The 26,860-nt window shown below is 38.9% G+C and overlaps 1 protein-coding gene, 1 long non-coding RNA gene and 1 pseudogene across 2 annotated transcripts; 2 read left to right on the top strand and 1 right to left on the bottom strand.

Moving 5' to 3' along the window:
* Positions 1–51: 51 nt before the first annotated feature.
* Positions 52–22,836, bottom strand: LOC139028068 (uncharacterized). Its single transcript, XR_011480242.1, has 3 exons — positions 22,671–22,836; positions 18,732–18,894; positions 52–4,766 (listed from the first exon to the last, which is right to left on the bottom strand). It is a non-coding gene; the product is annotated as an uncharacterized lncRNA (long non-coding RNA).
* On the top strand, positions 5,802–9,655 carry LOC111966789 (homeobox protein Hox-C11a). Its single transcript, XM_023991721.2, is given in 3 exon segments — positions 5,802–5,833; positions 5,835–6,634; positions 8,552–9,655. Coding segments are annotated over 3 exon segments (1,065 nt in total). The 3' UTR covers positions 8,785–9,655.
* On the top strand, positions 17,926–21,262 carry LOC111966787 (homeobox protein Hox-C10a-like; annotated as a pseudogene).
* Positions 22,837–26,860: the final 4,024 nt, after the last annotated feature.

Raw genomic sequence — 26,860 nt, 5'->3', positions numbered from 1 at the left:
TTAGGTAGGGATCCATCTTTATTGACACACACAATAACAGGGGTATGCTTTGCTAACTCATCGTTTGAAACAATAGTAACAAATATCGCAGCAAATAAAGAAAATAAAGTAGTAGGGCTAAAATGTAATTATAGCAATAACTGAATTTGGGTAAGCAGGCTACATTTGCTACATGAAATAGTTACATTTGGATTCGTTTTAGTATAGATTAGACCTGCAGAAATGAACCTATTTACTTGTTTTGCTCTATTCCATTTCACACTTAAATGTAACTTCATATAGACACGTTTATTTGGTGAACTGTGACGCACCTGTGCAAGATATTTATCTTTACGATTTATGTAATAAGATATTCTTCTTTTCGCAATGGAAGCATACTTGTAGTTGATAATATAACCTACAAAAAAAAGTCTAAATATGTATTTTAGTGTGATTTATATTATTTAGAACTTCTGAAAAGGATTGACTTTAAAAACATTCACATTTTTTAACAGCCGACATATCCAGACTCATATGCAAAACAAATCGTGGTAAGGAAAGTTGTTTTTTATGTAGGTGCAACATATAGGAGGGAGGTTTAATAACTGTGTAAAAAAGTAAAGTTATTCAGGCCTGCAATTATTGATTATTTTTTGTGTGCATTTTTATTAATGTTCATAAGTAGGCCAAACAAACACTAGCTGGTTTTGTTTTTAGGATGCCCACTACACTTTGCCTCCCTGCAATAAAAAGGATTTGACCAGTCAATAATATTTACCATGGCCTATGATAATAAATTTCTCAGAGGAGCAGACGTTTGTTTCTACTTCAACATATCACTGGATAAATATGGATGAAGATAACCATAAAATAAATTGCCAATATGTGTGAAATAATTTGACACTTTCACAGAATTGATGACGATATTTCATTGATCATTATTGTAAAAAACTATTGTAAAACACACCAAATTATTGTCCGCWAAATAATTCAAAGCTATTTAAATGTCCAAACACTGGAGTTCCTTTAACTTGAATGTATATCTTGGTGATGAGAGGACTAATCAAAGGCCTATAATGGTTTGTCAATCTTTGTGCTCCTATAGTCCACAAATAGACTCTGGAGAGCCCTTTTACCGTGTTTATATCATCTGATCTTGTAACCTACTGGTTCCCAGTGCAAATACGTTCAAGCTAGGTGCATTCACTGAGACCTCAGTAAAAATAAGGGCCTTTCTTGTTGTGCTTGAAACTCTTCGCAGCTCATAGAACCACGTTTAACAGCCCGACGTACATCCAATTAAATGTATCTAGGCCATGGGGGGACAGTAACATGATTACTCACGCTCCCCACATTTAGCCCTGGTTCAGACCGCTTTAATATGAGGCGCGCCGGGCCGGCCGTGCGCCTCTCAACAGGATAACTGTGCTTTCCTTCCGTTTTGGTGCGTGGTGACGAAACAAGGTCTGTGTCTGGAGCACAGAAGCAAAAATGTGGATGATGAAATTATTTACAGCATTGTCTGATCCCCAAAAGCTAAGGAATAGGAATAGTCCATAATAGGTTTAGGCTATGAACCGGACCACACAATAGACATGCTATCGATCATAGGCTATTAACAGAACAGCCTACGACTTGTGAGTACACATGCAACTTATTCCCCATGTACTTTTCTAGTGTTCATTTTTGTCCAGATAGTTATTTGTGTTCTAAAAAACCTTTCGGCTACCATTGTAATAATGGTGCGAGGTAGAAATACATTGCCTATATTCCTGACATAGTCGTAAAAGCTTGTGCTCACAAACARTGATGTTTAACCAGAGAATGGCAAATATTTACAACACCTTTCAGGAAATTCTCAGGACTCCAAAAAGCCATGTGTGGCTACTAAGTTGAAGCCTCTGCCTGTATTTTCGTACATTTTATGATCATACTCGCTGCCTGTGGTAGACATATTCGTCAGGGACTTTAGTTAGTCAAAAACATTAGTAAAGGAAACCCTTCCCACTGGGCACACACTGGTTGAATCAACGTTGTTTCCACGTCATTTCATTGAAATTACGCTGACTCAACATGAAATAGAAGTTGAATTAACGTCTGTGCCCAGTGKGTTCTTATTTCGAGAAATGGCGCACCAGCCATCCACTTCCAGGGTCCTACCGTGGGTGGAATATTACAGACTAAAATCCATTACTTTAACTTAAATCCAAGAAGAATAAACACATGGTAAACCTTATCCCCCGAATGATGGCCTTGGRGCTTCAGCCCCGTAAGACATTCATCGTTTTAGGTATTCGAAGGAGGATTACGCACGGTGTTCATTTTCCTTACTAGCTTGTGTCCAGATTTGAAAACGGAAGTGTTGTGGGCATGCCATTTATGTAATACCRCAGACAATGTGTTGGCATCTCTGTATGAAATTGTACACGACTGGTATATAGGTATATCCCTGTTTCAGCGATTGGGCCTTTCAGTTAAGGCCTAGCTTGATTAACCTTCTCAAAATCAGTGTGCATATTAATTAGAGCGCATGCAGAAAACGCTGTTAGTGATTTCTGAGCTGGAGAATATCTGACAGTGTTATGGACTACATGAAGGCTATTACATGAAGGCTACTATGCACTTTGTTTGTTGTTGTCTTGCTATAGACGATAATGAATTCCACAAAGGAACTAAGAATTAATTATTCTGCGTGGAGGCTTCGTTTACAGTAAATGTTGTTATTGGCTTTGGAGAATTAGCGCCATTTAGAACTCTTTATTGAAATGACTCAACAGCACAACGACAGTACATTTTCTGCAACCTGTCAATATGAATGGTTTATTATTATGTTTTCGACTAGTTTACTTTTTGGAATGTATGAAGTTCCCAATGAAACGTATTATATCACTTCTTGAGGCGCGCTTCTCCTAAATAATGCAAAGCGCCTTGAGCAAAAAGCGCTATTATAATCCAATCATGATTTGTGATATTAATTATCCAAGATATAGAATTCCTTGCAAAATATGAATAATAAGCCTTCCTAAAACTGGATGGTAGCTTTAGGCCTATGCATTTGAGAGTCGAGCTATCGCTTCTTTGTGTGCGTTTATGGATTGTCTAAACCTGAATAATTAAATAGGCCTATATAATGCAATATACTTCTGTCAGGGCCTGAATTATATCCATATAGTTTATGGTCATGCGTCATGATATTCCAATGGTTTCCCAATATGGTATGCAAAGTCTTTGAATGTCATTATAGGATCCAAACTTTCACCATGTTCTATTAGGCTACAATATTAGACGCTACAAGCCTGAACGAGAGGGAATTGACTCACGGCGCTCTAGGCTATATATAGCCAGACTAACTAATGGTAGCTAAGTAACATTTGTCCAACATAAGCTATTTTCGAAAATGCTTTCAACTTCTTTTACCCGTCCCTTGTGGTGTGACGTGTTATTGTCCATTTTGTGTTTTCATATAGAATCCTAAACGACGACTGCCTGGTTAGACTACTTCATATGTGCAGGGTAGAACTTATTAGTGTTCACAAATTTTTAACTCCTTACTCTCCCTCTCACTTTATTGTGTTCTATAGAACAAAGGGATTTAGCTTTTTCTTACAGCCATTCGGCGTTTTATGGTTAGGCACGTAGAGGAGTTTAGTGGTCAAATTCAAGTGCTGTGTCTAGGCAGCTGTCTGCTTTCTTTGTACTTGGATGCAGGCATCGTGTACTTCAACCTTTTATCTTCTGAAAGGGGTCTGTAAACAAACATATGTCAATGCCACTGCAACATACCTCTCTCCAACATACCTAGGTCTACTTATTATAGTATTCTTTTTTCTGATGGTTTAAATGGAACAGCAGACGTGATGTGGGTTTTTCTTCCTATAATGTGCTTTAAGGCGACTACCAAAATGTGCCTACATGATTACATACTCTCAAAATCTTAAACGTTTAAACTATTGAAACAATAGGGTTTGGGCTATGCAATTATATAATTTGCATACAGATTACCCTTCAGAAAACATATTTTGGAACAGAGGAAGTTAATGATATTTATCATAATCAATACAATGATCATAGTTTTACTTTGTATTAATGATTGGCGTGATTCAACAACAGTGAAAGTTTCCCACATAAGAGAAATCGCACACGGAGGTATTGTTTGAATAAATGCAATTACAGGATTTAAATACCATACATCCCTCTACTTGATCACATGGCCTAGCCAAGTTTGTGATGGGGATTCCAGACGTCATGTATATTTTGAAGGTAATAACCAATGTATGTCCTGTCTGGGAGCACTATTAAAACGAATCAATAACGAGATTTGTTTTCTCTCCGGAAAACAATGCATATTTAATCGGGCATCTATGTACAGAAGTTACACGATGTAGTCCTAATGATATACATACAGTAAAGGATTTCTTATTTCTCAACAGCTGTCAGAGTGAAAGTATTCCATGACAAATCGATTCATTTGTTGCCCAGTGAGACTGTAGGGCCTAAGTAGAAATAGGTCCTCAAGCCTAATTCAAAACAAAATAAATGGTCTCCTGTAGACTTTTAGCTTGAATATAGCTAGGTCACCTCTCGAGTAGACTATCATTTTCTAAAACACTGTTCATTTCTGCAATTCAAAGTTAAGATTATTTTATATTTTACACTCTGCGGTTGGTGGATTACAGCTGTTTTGACAGCCGTCGTCGACCAAGGTTAAATTTCACTTGTTGCTCTTCTCTCTTCCACGTTCAGCCTGGAACCTTGGTCTTGAGTTTCTCGGCTATTCTCCTCCAGCTCTAACATGATCCAAGAGAAAGGAAATTAATGAAGAAAATTAGTGATTTTGTCGAACTAAGGTACCCTAAACGGTATGTTGTGTATTGTTTTATTCCCATTTAGTTCACATTTATTTTGAGACACCAAAGATATAGGCTTCCATCAAGGCCATGTCTTGATAAAAATAAAATAAAATACCATCCGGAGAAAAACTAAATAGAAAAATGTCCCTCAAGCACGTGAATGTAGCCAAATGCGTATTCAAAAATGTTTATTTTGAACATTGAGTTTTAATGTTTTTTTTTCCTTATAGGGAAATGTTAGTCTGTTTAGTGGCTGTTAAAAATGTAAATATAGGCTATAAAAGTGGTTTAGATGAAAAATACCCCACGTTTCAAAACTGCAATATCTTAAGCAAGACAACATCTATATCAATCAAAAACAGTCACAATCATTGCCTTGATCAGGAGCAGTTTCAGAGAGGTTAGTCATAGATTCACGATAGATATTTACCTATAATCGCATAAAGCCTGCTAGGCTATGTGTGAAAACACACTTTTCAAAACAGGGGCGCTTCGAGTGTGGTGTTGGAATCTTGGTCTCATTGTAAAGCATGGATTTGTTTTAACTTTGCAGTGATCTCGGTACACTTTGTTGGTAGTGTTTAGTCATACATTACAATGTGTGAGAGTAAATTCTGCTGTCTACCAGTAGGCTATATGCTATTGTACGATATACAACATGTAGTAAACTATGCTATAGTAGTAGTAGTAATAATAATCATAATAGTCATAATAATAGTAGGTCTTACCTGTAGAATTCAAAATCAAATTTAGTCTGCTATATCACATGCTAAACTATGCTACCCTAGCCCACTCTTATACATAAATAGCCTCATACTCAAGCTTATCTTTATAATTGCCATAACCTAAGCCAACAAACAGGATTATGTTACTGGTTTTCTTAGTGCTCCTGTGGTGTTTAAATGAATCGTTTGAACCTCCTAGATCTTACCTAAGTGAACTACTACACATCCAAGTGTTCCAAATTGATATATGACAATATCTACTTTCGATCACGTGTCTTTGGCGACTTAGACGGATTGCGCGTCATCTTGCCTTCCTAAATTTTCCCCTTCTGCAGTTCGAATCCAAAACATCTATCTATAGTACGGAGTACGGGGGAAAGATGTTTAACTCGGTGAATCTGGGAAACTTCTGCCCCCAGACGCGCAAAGACCGGACATCCGAGTTTGGGGACAGAACGGGCTGCGCCTCAAACATCTACCTCCCGAACTGCACCTACTACGTCCCCGAATTTTCCGCCGTCTCTACGTTTCTTCCACAGGCCTCGTCGCGGCAGATAACCTACCCATATTCCTCWAATCTGCCTCAAGTGCAGCCGGTACGGGAAGTTTCCTATGGATTGGACCCTTCTAGTAAATGGCACCATAGAAGCAATTATGCATCATGCTACTCTGGAGAGGATCTGGTGCACAGGGACTGTCTTCCGTCATCCACCATGACAGAAATGCTTATGAAAACGAACGAGAGTGTGTACAGTCATCACCACCACCACCACCACCATCCCAGCTCCAACCATTCCTCCACAGGGTTCTACCCCGGCGTGGGGAAAAACAACGTCCTCCCTCAAGGTTTCGACCGCTTTTTTGAGACCGCATACTGCGGCGCGGACAATCAGTCAGCAGAGAATTGTTTACATAAGAGCGAGGCTAGTAAACTGGAAACAGAGTCCCAGCAGCCAGCGGCTCTACTGGGCGCCCCAGACCAGGACAAGGACCCAGAGGATGAGGAGGAACATACACATTCGGGCTCGTGTACTTCTTCAGCCACGAAGGACGGCAGTGCCAGCAAGAACAGCCACTCGAGTAGGTACCGAAGCTGTAAATGGGGAAAGGTTAAGGGACTAGCCGAGTGTTTTGTCGGTCAGATTTTATGTGGAGTTTTATAAGCATTCAAAGGATTTTATTATAACCTACAAAGCTCTTTCTTACAACGAGAATACTTTTTACGATGGGAAAGTGCTTTGAAAAAAAGCATGTTATACACAGACGCTTCTATCTTAGAGTCCGTGAAATTTTAAGAGCGCGCTATTGTGACAAATGCTAACTTTGATCATGAACTTGCGTTGGGAATTTTAAGGGATTTTCTCCTTGGTCTGTCGTGAGTAAAAACCAATTTGGCAGAACATTGCTTTTGGTATCTTGTTAATTTTCTTTTAGCAGCTTGCATGCAAACTAACCCTACTAAAAGATGCTGGGAGATTATTAGCCTTGTACACTTGGAGGCAAACAAGTATTCTTAATTCAGCTATTGACCATATGACAGGCTCCATAAGTATCCATCTAGGCTATTTATATGTATCTGGAGACAAATTGAATTAGTCGTAGAGACTCGGTTATGTGTTTGTGTCCATATCTGCACCATGCTTGTGTCTGCAATTCAAGCTCTGTACCGCAGTATGAACAGTGCTGGGGAGTAGCGAACTACATGTAGGCTAGTTCAACTAGTAATTTCATTCAAATTTGCTGTAGCTTGGTCGTTGAAATAAATTCAAATCTTGGTACTGTTTTCAGTAGTTTATTACTGTTTTACCATGTAGTGGTGTAGCTAACTGCTGGAACTACACACGACTTTTTTGGCTAAAATAAATTATGGGTAAAGTAGGCAAGAATTTCCTTTCTTTTTCGGCATCAGACCACCTGCCGGATTTTCCCTTGAAACATAGTTTTGGGGTTAAATAAGCTAAATTACACATTATGTTAACATCTAACTCCAGAGTGACCTGTTCTTGTCATTTGTAGTCAGATTAAGGTATGATACTTTTTCACGAAGTAGTTTGCATGATGCGAATTACTTTTTCAAAGTTACTTCAGTTAAGGTAACTATATGTTTCTTAAGGGTAGTTTTAGTGTATCTTAAGTTCTTCCAGTGTGAAGTAATTGATAGCTTGGTAAACTATATTTTCAAAGTAGCTTCCCCAACACTGAGTATGAAAACACATTCTGTATACACAGTCTTTATAGCTACATTCTGTTAGCATCAATGCTACATCTATGTGTATTGCATTTAGTTATGAATTAGGGTATGCGTAAATTGTGGTCAGTTTGAACTGAGAACCCCTTTCCATTCGGTTAGCCCTGAGATATCTATGTCTGAATTTGCAGTGATTTATACAAACACACACACACACACACACATTGGCGTCTGTTTGTGTAGCCTGATGTTGCACAATCAGAGTATAACTGTAGAGATGTTTTATGTCGTTGTACTTTGTCTTTTTCATGAGCTTTTGACCACAACTGTGATGTATTGCCACTTTGAGAGCCATTTTAGCTTTACAACAGGATTAATATCTAATATAAACATGTGCATTTCAAACAACCATGAAGGAGTGTGCAAATGTATAGTTGAATTCCATGGGAATGCCCCGCAAACTGCAGCCATATACATTTTGTTATTGTATATTTGTAATAAATAAACACATACTTAGTTGATATTCTTTGCACTTTGAGTGCGTGGGATAATTTAACAGTCTTTATGGCTGATTGATTTGATCTATTRCGTGCAGTGTTGGATGTTGGATGTTGACAGAATTGGTACCATTAAATTAATGCTTCTAGAAATACCTGAATAGTGTATTCACAGAAAGAGCCTACGTACTTTATGTTGGTGTTAATACTGTTAGCTAGGCTACTTTAACTTCATGTGAATATCCGTGCGTGAATGACAAACGATTCCTTGAAACTTTCGCTGATCATGTCCTTCCTGTTTGATTACCCCAGGTACTCCTCGCACGAGGAAGAAGAGATGTCCATACTCCAAATTTCAGATTCGAGAATTGGAGCGGGAGTTCTTCTTTAACGTTTACATCAATAAAGAGAAACGGCTGCAGCTTTCCCGGATGCTGAACCTCACTGACCGACAGGTTAAAATCTGGTTTCAGAATCGAAGAATGAAAGAAAAGAAATTAAGCAGAGATCGTTTGCAATATTTTTCTGGAAACCCTCTATTGTGAACATGTGAGGAGTGTTAAAGCATAGGCCTAATGATTATAGTCAAAGGTCAATGACACTCTTTTCTCAGTGAATTCTTATCACCAGTAATAAACAAAGTTCAAGTTACAAAAAGTAGCCCAGATCAGCAGCCATGTTGAGCAACTAAATGTTATGATGGGGTTATTTCTATTTCCAACATATGGGGTTTCTCTATGTATGCGTAATAAGCCGCCATTTTCCTGTAGCCTTCGTGCACAGAATAATTTATATTTCAGATATAGGCCTACAGGTGATATAATAATCATTGATATGCCGTAGTTCATATGAATTTCCATGTATTTACCACGAATTTTAATTCTGTGTATTTACTTGTGCATTTCACAAGTATATTATTTGTTGAATATTAAATGTTACAACACAATTTGGAAGCAATGATAGGCCTGTATTGGATATTTAAAAATGTCCCTTCCCTCTGGTCGTTGTATAGGTATATGTATTGCCTATGTGTAGCCTACCATGAAACTACGATTCTCTTTTCGACTAGACTATTGAACACAAAATAGTATTTACAGGCTTMATTTTTGCCATTGAGAACTGTGACGTGTACAATTTGTAATAATGTTTTCCCTTGTACAGACTATGCAACTATGTGCATTCGTATTGTAAATATGATTTCATTTTTAATTTCTCACCCCCTTTCCGTGCTGCTATTTTCTTTACACCGCCCAAGCAAGCAGTGTACTTTAAAAGCTTTAATGTTAACGCTCCTTTAAATTATTTGCTTTATGCTCGGTGTTTGGCTATGGAAGAGGAGGAGGAAAATGTGGAGCTGTGCCTGTGTATCATTAATATAAAGATACCTATGAAATAAACAGACATATAGACAACAAACAGACTCTGGTGGATTTTGTCATAGATTTKTATTATTGACCATGGCTATCTGCTGGTCATTTTTAAAGGGAATTGATTAAGAGTGGTAGCCAATGGTTGAAAAAGTATTGCCAAAACCTCTGACTGCATTTGAGTCTTAGATTTTATTTTTAACCATTAAGTCTATCTGATGGTAATTTTAAAGGATTTGAGTGGGGGTTTCTATCCTGAATGGTTATCTTGTTAGTGGGGTATTTCTCGGGGTATTTATATATATCAACTATTGTCATCTAGGAATAGGCCTTCCCTTTTTACGCAAACATTTTCTGACAAAAAAGTTGAGGGAGTGTGTGGTGGGACTGTTGAGTGGTACATTCATATAGGAGTGCATATTTGAGCTTTYGCAAGCATACACAGGGTTAGACACAAACAACAACATGCAAACTAGGCTACATTTCAGATACGCAGAGAAAGAAAGAGGTACAGGATCCTTCTTTAGTGCCCACTAAATGGAATCGCCACTCTTGCAGTCTAGACACTGCCATAAAGACAAAGGCACTAAATTGACATTTTTGCTCTTAATTGCACCGTCTGTTCGTGGGGAATGGTGCTCACTTCCGCAGTAAATAGTAAACAAGTAAGACTGGCTGTCGGAACAAAAAAACTTGACAACTACACTGTTCAACCTGACCTCGGGCCGGTGTTGTGCACATACGACTGCACATTAGACACACACACACACACACACACACACACACACACACACACACACACACACACNACACACACACACACACACACACACACACACACACACACACACACACTTTAGCCATATGAGACAGACATTTCTGATAAAAACGGACCCCTAAAATTAAATCTTGGAATTCCAAGTCAATGGTGGTAGGTGTATGTGCATATCTATAAATATCGAGGACATTACTGGTGTGTGACTGATTTGATAGATTTTGTGTGTGTAGGTAGGCCTACGTGCCTGCGCCCGCGTGCTCACAGAGCATATGTCTATGGAAGATTGCACGTGTATGTATTAACTACAATTTATAATTAAAAGTAGTCTTTGAACTTCAATAATGTCAAGGCTTTCACCTCTAACCCGCTGCAATAAAGTGGAATCAAGGAGCCCCTTTTGCCCGGAAATCTGTGCAGGAGGGGTATCGACCAATGGGAGTGAGTGGGAACAGAAAAAGGAATGTGTAGAGAGTCCAACTTTGACCCATGCCATTAAACTACAGCAGGTAACTTTTCCAGCTTTAGCACGCCCAGTAAATACACTTTATTGTCCCTGTAAAATGTATACGTTTTCACGCATGAGAAGTTTTATAACATGTTGGCATGAGCTTTAATACCTATTTTACATTTCCATCGTTTCTTGTGGAAAATAATGTATAGATAATGCATTTGGGTTATGTTCTTCTTTGARAAGGATGCAGAATTCCATTCAATTTTGTTATCTCTCTCTCTCGCTCTCTCTCTCTCTCTTTGTGTGTGTGTGTTTGTTCTATGTAACACACTACCCAGTCACCCTCCAGAATGAAGCTGAGGGCGGAAGAGGGGGATGTTGGTTGTGACAGGGGATGAGGAGGGAGATGCTAGAAGGCAGAGATCAAGGCTAGAAGACTTCACTTGTCACACCCACCAACCTTGGCTCTGGGACGATGACGTCGGTAATTTGTTGGATTACTTTGCCACACGTATTCACCGTCCTCTAACTGCAGAGGCTCGAGGCTCCTCAAACTGCCTATCAACCACAGGGGGCCAGAATTCACCCCGGAATGTGTTGGTCGCACAATGGGAGAGCAATGTTTTGTTTCCTTTCCTTCAATAGGCTTTATAAAGTTATAGGACACTAGAAACATCGTGTTATTCTTTTGATGTATGTTTTTATTCATACGTCATTAAAATGTAGGCCTACATGGAATCTTCGATATTGAATTACATTTTATTTTGTTTTGGTTGTCTTATAGTTTTAATGTGGTGATCGTGATTGATCCTGAGAGACAACGAGAGAGAGGATACTATGCAGCCGGCGGTTGGTTCAGTTGAGCTGACCCCGTTGGGCGCTTGGCTATTAGGAAGGAAAATGGCGGGTCTGTCACAGACGAATGCAATGAGACGGCCTGAAGAATGGCATTTCGTAAGAGCAACTACATGGCAGGTGATTCAATAAGGTTGAAAAGGAACTAACCTAACGAATAGCGAAATCTTTAATGACTCTTTTCGAAGTGATAGTAGCTAATGGTTATTTGAATGGATTGTATGTCATTTTAGGCACCGCTCAAATAATTAGAATGTATGTGTTTTTGACTCCATGTATGTGTCATTGTTATGGTTTATGCGTTTTGTGAGTASTGAAGGCCTATTTAATTTCTTTGATGTTTTTAACATTCCTTTATCTTATCCATACATGTTTTCAGTTGGGAAGGATAAATACACTGTCTAAATTACGTGTCGTTGTAATTAAACGTGGATTTCTTGAAATTATGTTTGTGCTCAATCRTTTTCTCCACATTTTAGTCAGGTGCTATGTCAGGACTTTTGTGTGTGTCAGATTAAAGGGGAATGTTCAAGAAATAATGTGTTACCATGCTGGGCCTACCTCCACATTACACACGAACCTTTTCTCACACGCGATGCTTGTCAAATGTATGCTGCTATTGATTTACACAGACGTTTTATGTAAAAGTCTGTATAATAATAACCGTTGTCTCCCAAATTAGTACTGCTACCATGTTGTTTCGCTACCATGTTGTGTTGCTACCATGTTGTTGTCCTGTTGTGTTGCTACCATGTTGTGTTGCTACCATGTTGTTGTCCTGTTGTGTTGCTACCATGCTGTGTTGTCATGTGTTGCTGCCTTGCTATGTTGTTGTCTTAGGTATCTCTTTAGGTATATATATGTTAGTATGTTAGACGGTAGGCCGTCATTGTAAATAGGAATTTGTTTTTAACTGACTTGCCTAGTTAAATAAAGGTTAAATATTTAAAAATAAATAAAAAACGTGGTTTATAATAGGAGCGCAGTGGTTTGAAAGCACAAGCCCGCGCTATCAAGTTCCTCAGAGAGTAGCTTGTTATAGGCCTAGATATTGAAAATAATTCTGCAATGAGTTCTTACGTGAAGGGAGATAACGTACTCAACATATATCCTCTTGCATAAACAAATGAACGGGTGCTTACAACCAAAAAATAGATTACATCAAAAATGAAAAAGGGCCATTTGGATACAAATTGCAATTTAATATTTGTTTTGCAATGAGTTCTCGCCATAGTGATTTCCAATGTACATACGCCTATACGTACATAGGTGGCTTACCTTCCCCCTATGTGATGAAAGCCCAAAGCTGTAGATATACAGTAGCCTACGTCGAAGAAACTAACCTGTGGTCCCTTGTGTGGTCGTAACCATATTGGAATGTAATATAATATCAATGTGTGCTTTCCGATTACCACCTTTGATTTATAATTGTCTTTAAGAAGCTACATGCCTCAACCATACATTTCCACATTCACAGGGTGTGGACGTCTGCTTGCAAGGAGCTCAACCTCGTTACATCAAATTGGAAAGATATATCATGGCGGTCATGGCGGCCTGCAATGCAAACTAGTTTTGGCGTCTCTCCGTCTCCATATGCGCGACATGGCAAGGGGATGGGCGGCCTATGCGTAATCCTGAATGTGAGTAGCATGTCTGTTTTCTTTACTCGGCATGATGGTAAATATATTAGTAGACTGAATAAAGTTTAAAGACGTAAAACATAAATGTGCCTGTGCTTATTTTATACTAAATACAAATCAACAACTATTTAGTAATATAACGAATGGAGAGGACATACGTACGAGCAAATTAAACATTCCCCTACGTCTGTGTGTGCACGCACGCTTAAGTAGGCCGATACATACGTGCGTAAAGATCCATATGTGCACAAAAGAACATTAAAAAACCACAAAGAAAACATTCACACCTATAGGCATTCCAATCGACACAATTCACCCCCTCAAACACACATTGCAAAAAACAGGGGCAAATAGGCACACATTGCCTACAAAGCTATAGTGATTCACATGTAGTAAAACATTCAGATCATGACGATACGTTTTATTATTGGGCTTATAGCTGAATAAATACATTGTTTATTGAACAATTACTATTTTATGAGAAATGTTATGATAAGTACAGTTCATATTTATATTATGGAATGACCCAGATTCTAGGTGGGGTTTTAACCCAGCTAATCAAACCCCAAATGACCCGTTAAAGGTATCTGCGTCTCCGGGAATAATGCAATTGGGTCTGAATCTTCAATGTAGGCCAATTATAGAATTCATCCTTCTCTTTTTTTATTTTATTTTATTTTATTTTATTTCACCTTTATTTAACCAGTTAGGCTAGTTGAGAACAAGTTCTCATTTGCAACTGCGACCTGGCCAAGATAAAGCATAGCAGTGTGAACAGACAACACAGAGTTACACATGGAGTAAACAATAAACAAGTCAATAACATGGTAGAAAAAAAGAGAATTTCTTAATTTAGATAATATGACTGGTAAGCGGGCATACACACACAGACACACACAGTGAGATAGCAGGGTAGCTACAAGCTCTCATATTCTCACGTCAGAATTAGACGTTCATCAATGTTCCTCAAACGCCAAATTTCGAAGTAGATAGAGAAAGGTACAACTCACACACACGCATTCTGCATTTTCACTCAAGGTTATGACATCGGTGTTACACATATGAATGTCATGATTTCAGGATGCTGGTTTCAGTTTGCAAACTTAATAGCCTCCTAAAGGTGACATTACAGCAGCATTTAACATTATCTCTCTATCACAAAACAATAAAACCCAATTTGAGAATACTTTTTCATTTTATAGAATATAATTTAATGCCATACCCATAGAGAATGATAGAGGCCTCTAGTGGCCAAAAGGCCATATCAGCATGGGCTCCCCGTTGGAGTCATGTCCAACTGGGTCATCAGGAGGGATAAGAAATAGTCATGAAGAAAATTGACTACTTCAAAATAGAGATAGCCTCGATGGTGCTCATGCTGTCACAGGTGGCACAGATTCAAAGATGAGTCCTCTAGGTCTCTATAGCCATACCCCATGGTCCATGTATTTGAAAACAAGAAAAGTGGTTTTAATGGAAATTGTAAGATCATAAACATAATATCCCTTTTATTCCATACATGTGTTCAATTATACTATGTTGGTGCACTAAACTTACTCTAAAAATTAAACATTGTTTTACATGTAGCTGCTTGTGTGTGGGTAATGTTCAGAACGAAATCAAGACACACAAAAATAGCGTTCAGCCTACAAGCTACATGCCATTGAAGAGCATGCATGGACAAAAACATAATCTTTATTGTAAATTTCAGTGTTAGATATTGTTAACATATTTAACATATTCTGAGACTTCATATTCTGAGATTCTAGCTTTAGAATGGAAGACTGTGAGGCCTAGATTCAATCAGATCAAGCGCTAACCGGTGACAGCAGACACCTGCATAGCGGATGTTTTGGGGGTTTTGGAGGTGTAGCTGCGTTGGAGCTGTCAAAACGGTGAGCAGCTGCTCTTGTGATCATTGTATCGAAGCCACACCCACCTCACTCGCGTTAGAAGTTCAGAATGAGAAAGTGTAAGCGTTATAGAAATAATGACGCTCAAATGGAAAATCATTAAACGAAATAATGAAGGTTTCTATCATCCTAATTGAGTWGTAGATTACATCTCACATTCCAGGGTTCCAACTTGTAAACAAGGCCGCATGGATTTSCCAGGAGCCGCTTGTGGATTTGATAGCTCTAACGCAGTTCCACCTCGGACAACGCCAAAACAACCCCTATACAGATGTTGGCTAAAGCGGATCTGATTGAATGGAGCCCTGGATTCCATTTCTAACAAGATGATGAAATGATGGACAGGTGAGGAAACCAATCAAAACAGTCTGGTATTACTTCTAGCGTTTAGTGGTTGGTAGAGAAATATCTGCATTCTCCACAGCTTATATGTCTTAGCCTAATCTTCCTATTTGAAATAGGCCACAGCATTTAGCTAATATTATTTATTTTAGGTGAAAATGGGCTTGGCATCACACCATTCAATATACATAAACATGAATAATGTACATGAATTTCTGTTAGGCTATTAGCTAGACTATTTGTTATTTGCTTCGAAATTAATCAAAGCGTCTCTAATTGTCAATATTTAAACCTTTTTCATCCGGTTTTTGCTATGCAACTGAAATTGCTCTGGTGTTATCTGAATTAGACTTAAGGAACAGAAGAAGTCGTGGGCCTATGGGCCAGACTTAAACAACCTCGAAATTCACGGACACGTTTCCTTCTATGTTCCAATTCAAATGAGACATAGGCCTAGTAACCATTCGTACATTTTTGCATCAGTTTAAAATACAAGACGTGCAAAGTCTGATAATCCCTACTTATCATTGCTCGTGATGAAATTAAATGAAAAAAAGAGGTTGGATTGCCCCTTTCATTATAAAGCGTCATAGCCAACACAAGAGCAATATCAACACTCATCACACAAGGGGCCCTGCATTGTTTGGCAGTAGTTGCTAAACCTGGTAGCCTACTGTTTGTCGATGTCACTGTACTACCTTAGTAATGGGAATATCAATCGTGTTGAGGATATATATTCGAGTATAAAACAACAAAACACTAGACATATTCCTTATGAATAGCCATTTTCATAGGCCTTCGGCTGAAAAAACTATGCGCATCTTTTTGATTCTGGTGTTGACTCACACTGTGAAGGTGATTCAAAATAAGGAAACACAATAATCTATTAACATGCAAACCGTCCAGCATATAGGATGTTTTAACTCGTCCTCTTACATTTTAACTTCAAAACAATATGTGAATAGGAATACAAAAACATGAATTCAAAAATAAAATGTTACTTTCGCCTTGGTTTATCAATATCAGAAAATATGAACTAGAGCCCTTACTGGAAAACAAGAAGATCGTTATGCAACGTCTTAAATGCTAGAACGTTATTTTCATGGGCAAACTATAGAATGTACCGCAAACTCTGTGAAAAAGGTTCTGGGTAGAAGCAAAAAGGTTATATTGCTTGCTTCATATATGGCACCCCTAAAGGCTCTATACAAAACCCAGGGCTTCTTCTTCACTGCACCAAAACTGGTTCCACATAGAACCTTTGRGTTCCATATAGGGTTCTTTAATGGAATTAATCGATATAGAACCTTTGGGAACCCAGTTTCGGTTATATATTGATCCTTAAAGGGGTGCCATATATGAAGCAAGCATAGAACCGTTTTTGGTTCTATCCAGATTCTTTTTTCTAAGAATGGATATAAACTATAGTATATATTATATATGTAACAACATATATATTCGCAATGGATTTAAGAATGTCTGAGTCGAAGCTTCAATTAGTACTAAATTAAAAAACCTACACATAAATGTCTGCTTAATAGTCTACATGTACACTTGATATTTGTCTAAAAAAGTTCTGGTCCTTTGTCTTCAATTAACAATTTAAACGTGGCATACATGTACACTTTTCTCCCTCAGTTTGATATCACCCTGCATTAATATGAATTAAATATTACACAGGAATTACAAACGAGTTGGAGTGGAAAAGAAAGGACCAGGAGTGGAAAAGAAAGGGCCAGAACTATAATAATCCTTGATATCATTTTAAACGTAAAGAAAAAGATTTTGCCACCACCCATTCTTTATATCCTCATGATAAATTGTAGATGGATCATAGAGACCATATTTGATTGAATGTTCTTGCTTTTGGTCATAAAAAAACACCTACACATGCTTAGGCATTACTGGGACTACTAGGAGTATACATACAAGGAATAGCACTACCATAAAATGCTCTAGAAAAACAGGGCTGCTAAAGTAATTAAAGACAAAGATACACTTTGGAATACTCACATTGGTTAACATTTTAAATAGATTTTAATCGAACAAACGTTCTTATGCAACTGCTGGTGCAACAACGACTAGCTACAGTTATTTGATTGTATAGGTTAGGTTAATGCAAAGTCTACCTCTTATGAAAATCAGTTTGCCTAACAAGTCTAGGCCTACCCGAGAGTGGGGCTGATAATATGTACGTCCATTGGGTTATCTTAATGTATTGACGAATACCAGAACGAAGTGACTTTCCTATAGTGGCATTTACACTTCCAAGAAATAATCAGATTTATCGAATTATTTGCGCGGTCTTGTTTTTATGTTAGCCTCTCTTAACGATTACTYATTGAACTATATTTCATTTCGGCTATACCCACGTAACTGATTGCAAAATATTTTCTCCACCCCTTTGTTCCTTCCTCCCGTKGCTTCCCCCCCTAAATCTCTCCGCTAGGTGGCGCCCTTTCACCGTGCAAAAATCTCTTTGCTTAACAACTTGACCGCGCTGACGTCACCTTAGTCTGGAGCGTCAATGCCACTTCCACGCCGCTATTGGTCTGAAAATCACATGACATGGCGCTCCAAGAATCCATAATTATGTTGCTGATATTTTTGGCTCCAAAAAGTTGTCAGTGTCCTACTGTCCTTATTCTCCTCGAGAAAAACCGTTACCACAGGAACACAAAAGACACCAACAACATCAACAATAAAAAATAATGTCATGCCAGGATAACATTGCTGCCGGTCATTTCCTGATGGATTCTTTGATGGGAGGATCATCATCTTCCTATAGAGGCGAGGGCTACTCCAGCAGCAACCCAGGAATGTACATCCACTCGGCTGCATCTGAGTATGGATGCTCAATGATGAGACATTTTGGAGTAGTTGGATCGCCCCTTCCCAAAAAAGACGAGGTTCCTCCGAGTAGCCACCCTCTCGGCTCCTACCAAGATGCGCTTTACCTGTCATCCCAACTGGGCACTTGGACCTCAGTTCCTAAAACTAACAGTGACGAGCAACCTGTTGCCCAGTCCAGTTTACAACCGTGTTCGTTTCCAATCGACAACGTCAAAAAGGAGGCGTTCTGTTGTCTGTATCAGGGTGACAGTAGCAGCAGGGCTAATACGGACAATACAGAGTCGGCTACTTACATTCGGCTTGGGAACAATAGCAGCAGCCAGACGGACCAAACCGCTGTCTCGGAAGTGTCCGAATGTTATGGAGGAGTAAGACGGGTATACCCCGGAGAGAGCAGGGGACAGCGAGAAGCGCAGTTCGGGACAGGCTCTGCGTCTTTGGCCCCGGTGACGACATCTGTTGAATCACCAAGAGAATCAACGGTTAACAAATCTACGCAGGAAAAAGTTAGCGAGGAAACGGGCCTCGAAGAGGAAGAACATCGAAAGCGCAAGAAAGAAGAGAGAGCAAAGACTGACAGTTGTTCTGATAACTCTGACGAATTGAAAGGTAATCCAGAAAGCTCCCCCCCCCCACTCTCTCCTCTCCCCCCCTCTCTCTCTCTCTCCCCCCCCTCTCTCTCTCTCTCTCTCCTCTCTCTCTCTCTCTCTCTCTTCTCTCTCTCTCTCTTCTCACACACACCACACACACACACACACACACACACACACACACACACACACACACACACACACACACCACACACACACCACACACACACACACACACACACACACACACACACACACACACACACACACACACACACAGTGCAATGTACTTACAATCCTACAATAAAGCCTCTGCTAGAGAGCATACTAAAATATCTTCTGCATGCATGTCATTCAGTGTTTGCGTTTTTATATTGTTGGTTTGCTACTGTATATCTACGCTATGTATATATCGGAGACATTCTGAACAGGCATTTCACGGTCTGGCCTAGCAGGGGTTACTGTGGCGACGGCACTTATCACCTTTCTATTTAATGTGCGAAGGTGAGTTGGGCAGTTATCATTGAAATAAACAAGCTCACACACTCATAACGCGCGTGCACCGTAAAACAGATAGACCAGACAGACACACACACGCCTCAATGTCCATAATTACTGTTTTTGGTAAGACAGTGTCGGCCTGCGATTTACTTTTTAGACTGAAATAACATTCATAAAGATGGATAGGTAATACTACTTTCCTTACATGAGATCTTTGATTGAGAAAAAAGCTTAAACGGCATTTTAATTATTATGGTGGATAGATAGCGTATACAAGGAAACAAAAATGGTGAATATATATTGTTAACGAATCAATGTATTATTATAATTATAATTATCATGATTATACAACTAAGATTCAACCAAACAACTATAAAATTCCAGTTKAAATTTGACTTTTAGTTAATTTATGCTGTTGCACTGTTTTAAAAATATCCATTGTTTGTTTTCTAAACAGTGTCGGCTACATATTTTCCGGTACCGCTATTTGTAGGCTAAATTCACCACACATAGAGTTATTTTTAACCGCTACAATGTAGCCTTCCATTTGATATTATGAACCATTCATTCAGCCTATATTATTCCCTTTGCGTCGTCTTTTAGGAGCGAAATAAGACCGTTGATGATCCAGAGATGCCCTTCTTATATTCTCCTATTTTGTTTGAATTCATTTCATCAATCGTTTCAAAAGGTTGGGCATGTTTAAGTCAATCGAAGAGTAGGACTAACCAAACATGCTATCCGTGTACCCTGAAATATGGAATATGCGTAATTAATTATGAAACTATTTCCAATATAATTTCAAACCACATAAAGGCTATATGGTGGCTGGGCTTGTATAGTACCCATATAGCCTCAAACCACATAAAGGCTATATGGTGGCTGGGCTTGTATAGTACCCCATATAGCCTCAAACCACATAAAGGCTATATGGTGGCTGGGCTTGTATAGTACCCATATAGCCTCAAACCACATAAAGGCTATATGGTGGCTGGGCTTGTATAGTACCCATATAGCCTCAAACCACATAAAGGCTATATGGTGGCTGGGCTTGTATAGTGTCTGTAGGCCTATAGCACAGGGACATACACTGTAGAGTCCCGTCAAAATAAATAGGCCTACATGATGTTTCAATTAAAACTATTTGTATTTTCGTTCGAAGCGTTCAAAGAAAGTCCAAAAATAGATACTTATTAAACCCGTGTATTTATAGAGCGTGGACATTTGATTCAAGCTCAAGAACTTGAATGTGCATTTGAGATAAAGACTGGCAGAGACCGTCCAGACATTGCGGTGCGGCAGTGCAGACCTGACGCAGACCATTGGAATGCAGTATTTCTGATATAGTCTGTCTTGAACATGGAAGTAGACCTTCAGTAAGCCTATGCTCACCTTTTCCATGTTTTTATGTCTACAGATGATTTTACATTGGAAAATGCTCCAGGAAACTGGTTAAAAGCCAAAAGTGGACGGAAGAAGAGATGCCCCTACACGAAGCATCAGAACTCGAGCTGGAAAGGAGTTCTTGTTTAACATGTATCTGTCTCGCGAGCGCCGCCTGGAGATCAGTAAGAGTATCGATCTGACCGATAGACAGGTAAAGATCTGGTTCCAGAACCGAAGGATGAAGCTCAAGAAACTCAATAGTGAAAGTCGGGGTCGCGATCATCTTATGGCGGCCTACAACTTCACCTGAAATTATATGATCTAAAACATTTACACACACACACACACACACAACACACACACACACACACACACACAACACACACACACACACACACACACACACACACACACACCACACACACACACACACACACACACCACACACACACACACCGCACACACACACACACACAAACAGCCTTCCGTCATACAATGACAATATTTCAACGATACCCAAGAGTACACGACTTTATGAAGGAAGGACTTCAGCACTTGAGTTTGCCTTTCTACACATGAACATTAAATAGTGGTGCCGTTGCTCTTGTCATATAAAGCAAAAATATAAGTGAAGGCCTGTAATGAACACCAACACTCAAGCAGCTTAGAACTGCTGGAATGAAAAAATACTTTGTTTTGTTTATTCTTGAGCAATGTCCCCTTACTCCCTAGCTTCATCGTGTTGTCTTTAGTTTTCTGCTGCTATGTGTGATAGGCTATTCGTGCACTGGACTTTTTGCATCCGCATTGTTGCTCGCGTCATATTTGTCCCGTTGATTATTCCTATAGAAAATATAGTTTGTCCTTCCCTTTATTATCAATTTGGCACTATGTTAAGAGATAGAGAGAGAAAGAGAGGGAATGAGAGAGAGGCTGCGGATAAGAGAAATTGGGAAGATCATGGCCTTTTTAATAGAAGAGGGAGACCATTACGTTGATTTAATTATTATCCAGGTGAGCACAGTAAGTCAAGGTCATACAATTCTAACGTCAGGATCGTCTCGTGGTAGAAGCGCCCAGCTAGGGGTGGATTTTATGATCTGCAAATATAATGTGCTAGCTGGCTGCTGCAGTTAAGATGCATCGTTTAAAGGTGTGTGGAGGAGAGGAGGGACAGGCTACTCTACACAGAGGAGAGGGTCTGCTATGCCTACTGGATAGAACGAATGCGCTCGACGGGCTCCCTCTGCTATGGAGGCAGGCTGCAGCCTTCTATTGAGGATACTGCATCTCAGCAAGAAAGGAAACAGATGGATGATTATCAACAACAATAACAACGACAACAAGAACAGCATGGATAAATGAGGACCACCACGACAGAGTGTGTGTGAGGAAATGCAAGGTAGGACACAAATAGATATTTATTCTGCTGTGATTTGGAGATGAGTAGCCTATGTCTGCCGGTTGCTCTGCCAATGGCGCTTGGTTGACAGCTCTTGTTATTGCTGCTACTGGTCTTGTCTATTATGTCTACATGATTGCGATTTCTGGAGACGTTAGAACTGTTTATGACATATTGTGATGTTCCTCAGAATTATGTCTAACGAGCTTTCCCGTTTATTGGTTGAGCCTTTTCTAGACACCATGTATTAATCTTGTTTTAATATTTTACACAATAAGCCTATTTAGGATAGCATGACAGAGACAAGAATATCATTCSGGTATGTTATTGTAGACAGACAATAAAATCCTTACTTGGCTTTGAATATTTTGCTGTTTGTTTTCTTTCCCTTCTGGTTGGAACACCACGTCTCGCGCAGCTGAAGCGTGGTTTAGGTAGTTTCATGTTGTTGGGATTCGCTTCCTGGCTCCGCAACAAGAAACTGCCTTGATTACGTCAGTTCGTCTTCATCAAGGGCGACACTTTCCTTTAAATTACACCCTCGGCTCTGACTGAAGTCATCGCAAATGGCATTGTAAATGAACTGGAGCTTTAATAACCGGGACGGCCACTTTTTCTCCCCGGCTCTCATGTTTGTGGCGGGCTGTAAAAAGTACTTTAGCTTCTCAGATGGAGAATGGGTTGTAAACAACATGGGGTAGACTTTAGACCGCTATTGTTGCCTTACCATTTTGTTACTGGTTTTTGGTTAGGTTTCCCCTGATTTTGGTTTCGGTTGGGTTTTGGTTTCTAGACCATGAAATGATGGGAATGTCCTTTACAGACTTAGCTTGTTCGGCCACCATCTAAAGATCACATGGCTATCAGGCCAGCCAGCCAAATGTTGACAGAATTTAGTTTTATTTTCTCTAAAATGTGTAAAATGTTATTGATCTTAAAGCTGGAAACAATGTATGTTGCATTCATATGGGCTCTTTAATCTTCTTCTGAATATAAGTTTTTGTTGGTACACATGGTCCAGTATTTTTCTGATTGTGGCACTGTGTGTGTGTTTGGGTTAACTGAGTGGACCTTTGAATATCCCGTAGGTTTTGCTGACCTGTAACGCATTTGCCACCTGTTTAAATCAAGGGGAAATTACTCCATCGTCATAATATATTTACCATGACATTTTTATCTTATTTAACTAGGCAAGTCAGTTAAAGAACAAATTCTTATTTTCAATGACGGCTTAGGAACAGTGGGTTAACTGCCTTGTTCAGGGGCAGAAGGACCGAGTTTTACCTTGTCACCTCGGGGATTCKATCTAGCAACCTTTCGGTTACTAGTCCAACGATCTAACCACTAGGCTACCTGCAGCCATAATTCCTTTGATTGTTTCCGTTTCCTCAACTTTCTCAAATGACAAAACGTATTCTGATTCAAGAAACTAGGTCATAGACTGGATTTAGACTATAATGCGTCCAGAGGAAGAAGTCGTGAATAAAAAAAAATGTAATCATTTATAAAATGTTAATTCAATGGAAAGGAACTGGGTAGATTAGCCTATAGATGAAATACGCTGGGTATATTACATCATATTTCTTTATGTATTATGTCTTGTTCCTATTTCATTTGTGCATTTGTGGGCAAATTGTATTTCGCAGTTGTTATGTTATTATTCTTTATGAATCATTCATGTAACTAACTAGGTTATGTCAAGTTATGAGCATTGGAATGTTGGGCCATATAGGTTGATTTAATTTAATTTAATTTGAAATGTTTGTGGTAATAATTTAACTGATTTCATTCACATGACCCAAATGACAAGACGTGGCCGAGAAACATGTATTATCCATTTTATTTGGAATATCAACTTTGTATTGTATTCATAATACACAACAAAATGATTTCATGTTGAAATTATTTCATGTTTAGCCAATAACTTTTTTACATGGCACAGTCAAAGTCCCCTCTCTGGGAGAGAATGTGTTTATCATTTCTTTCGCGGTTTTGTTTTCTCAACCCCCCATCATCACAGCAGTAAGTGAAACTAGCAGAGACCGTCTGGAATCCAAAGTCATTTTCATTCAGTTTAGTGAATAGGCGTCTCCCCCTGGAATGCATCACTCACAAAGAGTTTACACCACTCCAAATAGCACCCACAGGAAACACACATTGCTTACACCCTGAGACGGTGCGTAATTCGCGCTAGTGCACAATTACGCACAGCCATTACGCACGTATGTAGCAACTTTTTTTAATAAAGGTTCTCGTTACATGGATAATACTTTTGCCTCTTTTGTCCACAAGTTATTCTTTCTCAAATTAATAGCAATTTCAATAGCAAATAGCATGCTGTCAGAAACTGCACAGTGGCATTTGAACAACCCATTTAAAATTCTAAAACAGGTAGAGCACGGAAGAAGAAAATAAGGGAATAGCTAGGCTAATGGAGGTATTTGTTATATAAGTCTTTACAGTCCACTAGGTCTGTATCTCTGTCTGTGAGCGGCTAGGGAAGTACTAGTTGTTAACTATTAATAAAGGCTAACTCATTGTCACAACCATCCGGGTGTCTGGGTATGTGTAGGCCTAATGCTGGCTGATGTAAGGCTTGATCGTGCAAGAGCGGATAGCACTGATTGTTGTGTTATTGCAAAACAAAATGTGTGCATGATTACTGCTATCTGAATAGGCATAACCAGAGGTATCTCGTACCGGATTCAAGCATTTGCGGTGGGCCTATATTCTGAAACGAAATGGTGCATCACAGTGGCAAGAAGCCTAGTGTAACCTTAGTGTGTGTGTGTGTGTGTGTGTGTGTGTGTGTGTGTGTGTGTGTGTGTATGTTGAATATTATCAGAGTTATGAGGAGGTAATACACTATACAGGCACTATAGGCAATAATTTTCATAATTTCATAATTAATAAACATTATTTAAAAAAGGCGCCATAATATTTTTTAAAGCCACCGAAAATCCGTTATTTCTAYGTCATACGTTTGTGTTATCTTTCAGTCTTCTGTGATGTATATAAAGTGCAATATTGGAATGCAAAACTAAAAATGGAATACTATATCTGACATGGTACAGGTGTCTTCTTTTTTTAAGCCCATAACCATGTGTGTGAGGTGTATACTTGTTTAAGACTGYCAAGAAACACTCTGTGACCCTGCCCACTGCAGTAAAACGTTCAATTAGGCCTAAACCTGTGTAAAATGTTCAAATGCAACATGGATCAATCAAAACCCCTTCCTTAAACTACAAGCAGGCACGCAGTGCAAGCACATTGATTACATCAGAATTTGTTTAAATATTGTTAATATTGTTTAGCAGTTTGTAAAATATATCATTAATGAACATTACAACAATGCTTGCATTCAACCATTTTTTATTTAATTAATAACAAATTCTTATTTACAATGAGTAACAGTGGGTTAACTGCCTTGTCCAGGGGTAGAATGACAAATGTTTACCTTGTCAGCTCAGGGATTCGATCCAGCTACCTTTCGGGCCCAACGCTCTAACCACTAGGCTACCTGCCGCCCCACCTGCATAACTTTGTGCAGTAAAAATAAGCTATCTACACCACAGTAACCAGCTATATCTCTCTTCAGAATGTGCTAGTTTGTTATCAAATCACATGTTATTGGTCCATACACATATTTACCAGATGTTGTTGCGGGTGTAGGGAAATGCTTGTGTTTCTTGTGTTTCCAACAGTGCAATATATCTAACAATACACAACAATACACACAGATCTAAAAGTAAAATAATGGCATTAAGAAATATATAAATATTAGGATGAGCAATGTCATTAGGGTATGGCGTAAAGGCCCTTAAAGTTCCAATGCAGCCGTTTTTATTTCAATATACAATTATTTCTGGGTAGCAATTTAGTTCCTTAATGTGATTGTTTTCAATTAAAATGGTCAAAAATAAACAAAAATAGCTTCTTAGCCAAGGGCAATTTCTCAAGCGAGAATTTTGCTAGGACTGTCTAGGAGTGGTCTTTAGCGGGGAGAGGAAAACTGAAAATGTCCTCTTATTGGCAGAGAGGTTTGGAACTATCTTTCTTATTGGTCTATTAACTAATTTACGCATGGTGATGTCACCATGGAAGGCCAAAACTCCATCCCACCAAAAAAAGACTGAAATTCCAGATGATCTTTACAAACAGCTCTTACACTAAAAGGCCATGAGCATAATTTTCTAAATTTCACAGTATTATTCCAACCTCATAGTGTGGAAATATATGTAAAATACATGGAAATCACGTCTTTGAGTGCACTGGGCCTTTAAACTTTCATTCCGTCTATCTTTTGTGATCTGACACGGAAAGAAGCACTTGGTTGTTCTAATAGTGGTCTGGGTTTATTATTAATTAACCAATTAAATGAAGTGCCGTGTTATAATGCTTTATAACCCTTTAGTCATGAAGGGCGTCATGAAAAGGAAAACGTCTTAAACTTATGGCAGATCTTGATGCACTTTACGATTATCGTACTATATGAAGTATTTGAGGAACTTATAGACCTACCTTATCCTTAATTTCCCTAAAT

Source organism: Salvelinus sp. IW2-2015, linkage group LG7, assembly GCF_002910315.2.
Source record: "Salvelinus sp. IW2-2015 linkage group LG7, ASM291031v2, whole genome shotgun sequence".
Classification (NCBI taxonomy): Eukaryota; Metazoa; Chordata; class Actinopteri; order Salmoniformes; family Salmonidae; genus Salvelinus; species Salvelinus sp. IW2-2015.
The sequence above is the reverse complement of the archived record's forward strand: the minus strand, read 5'-3'. Positions and strand labels throughout refer to the sequence as shown.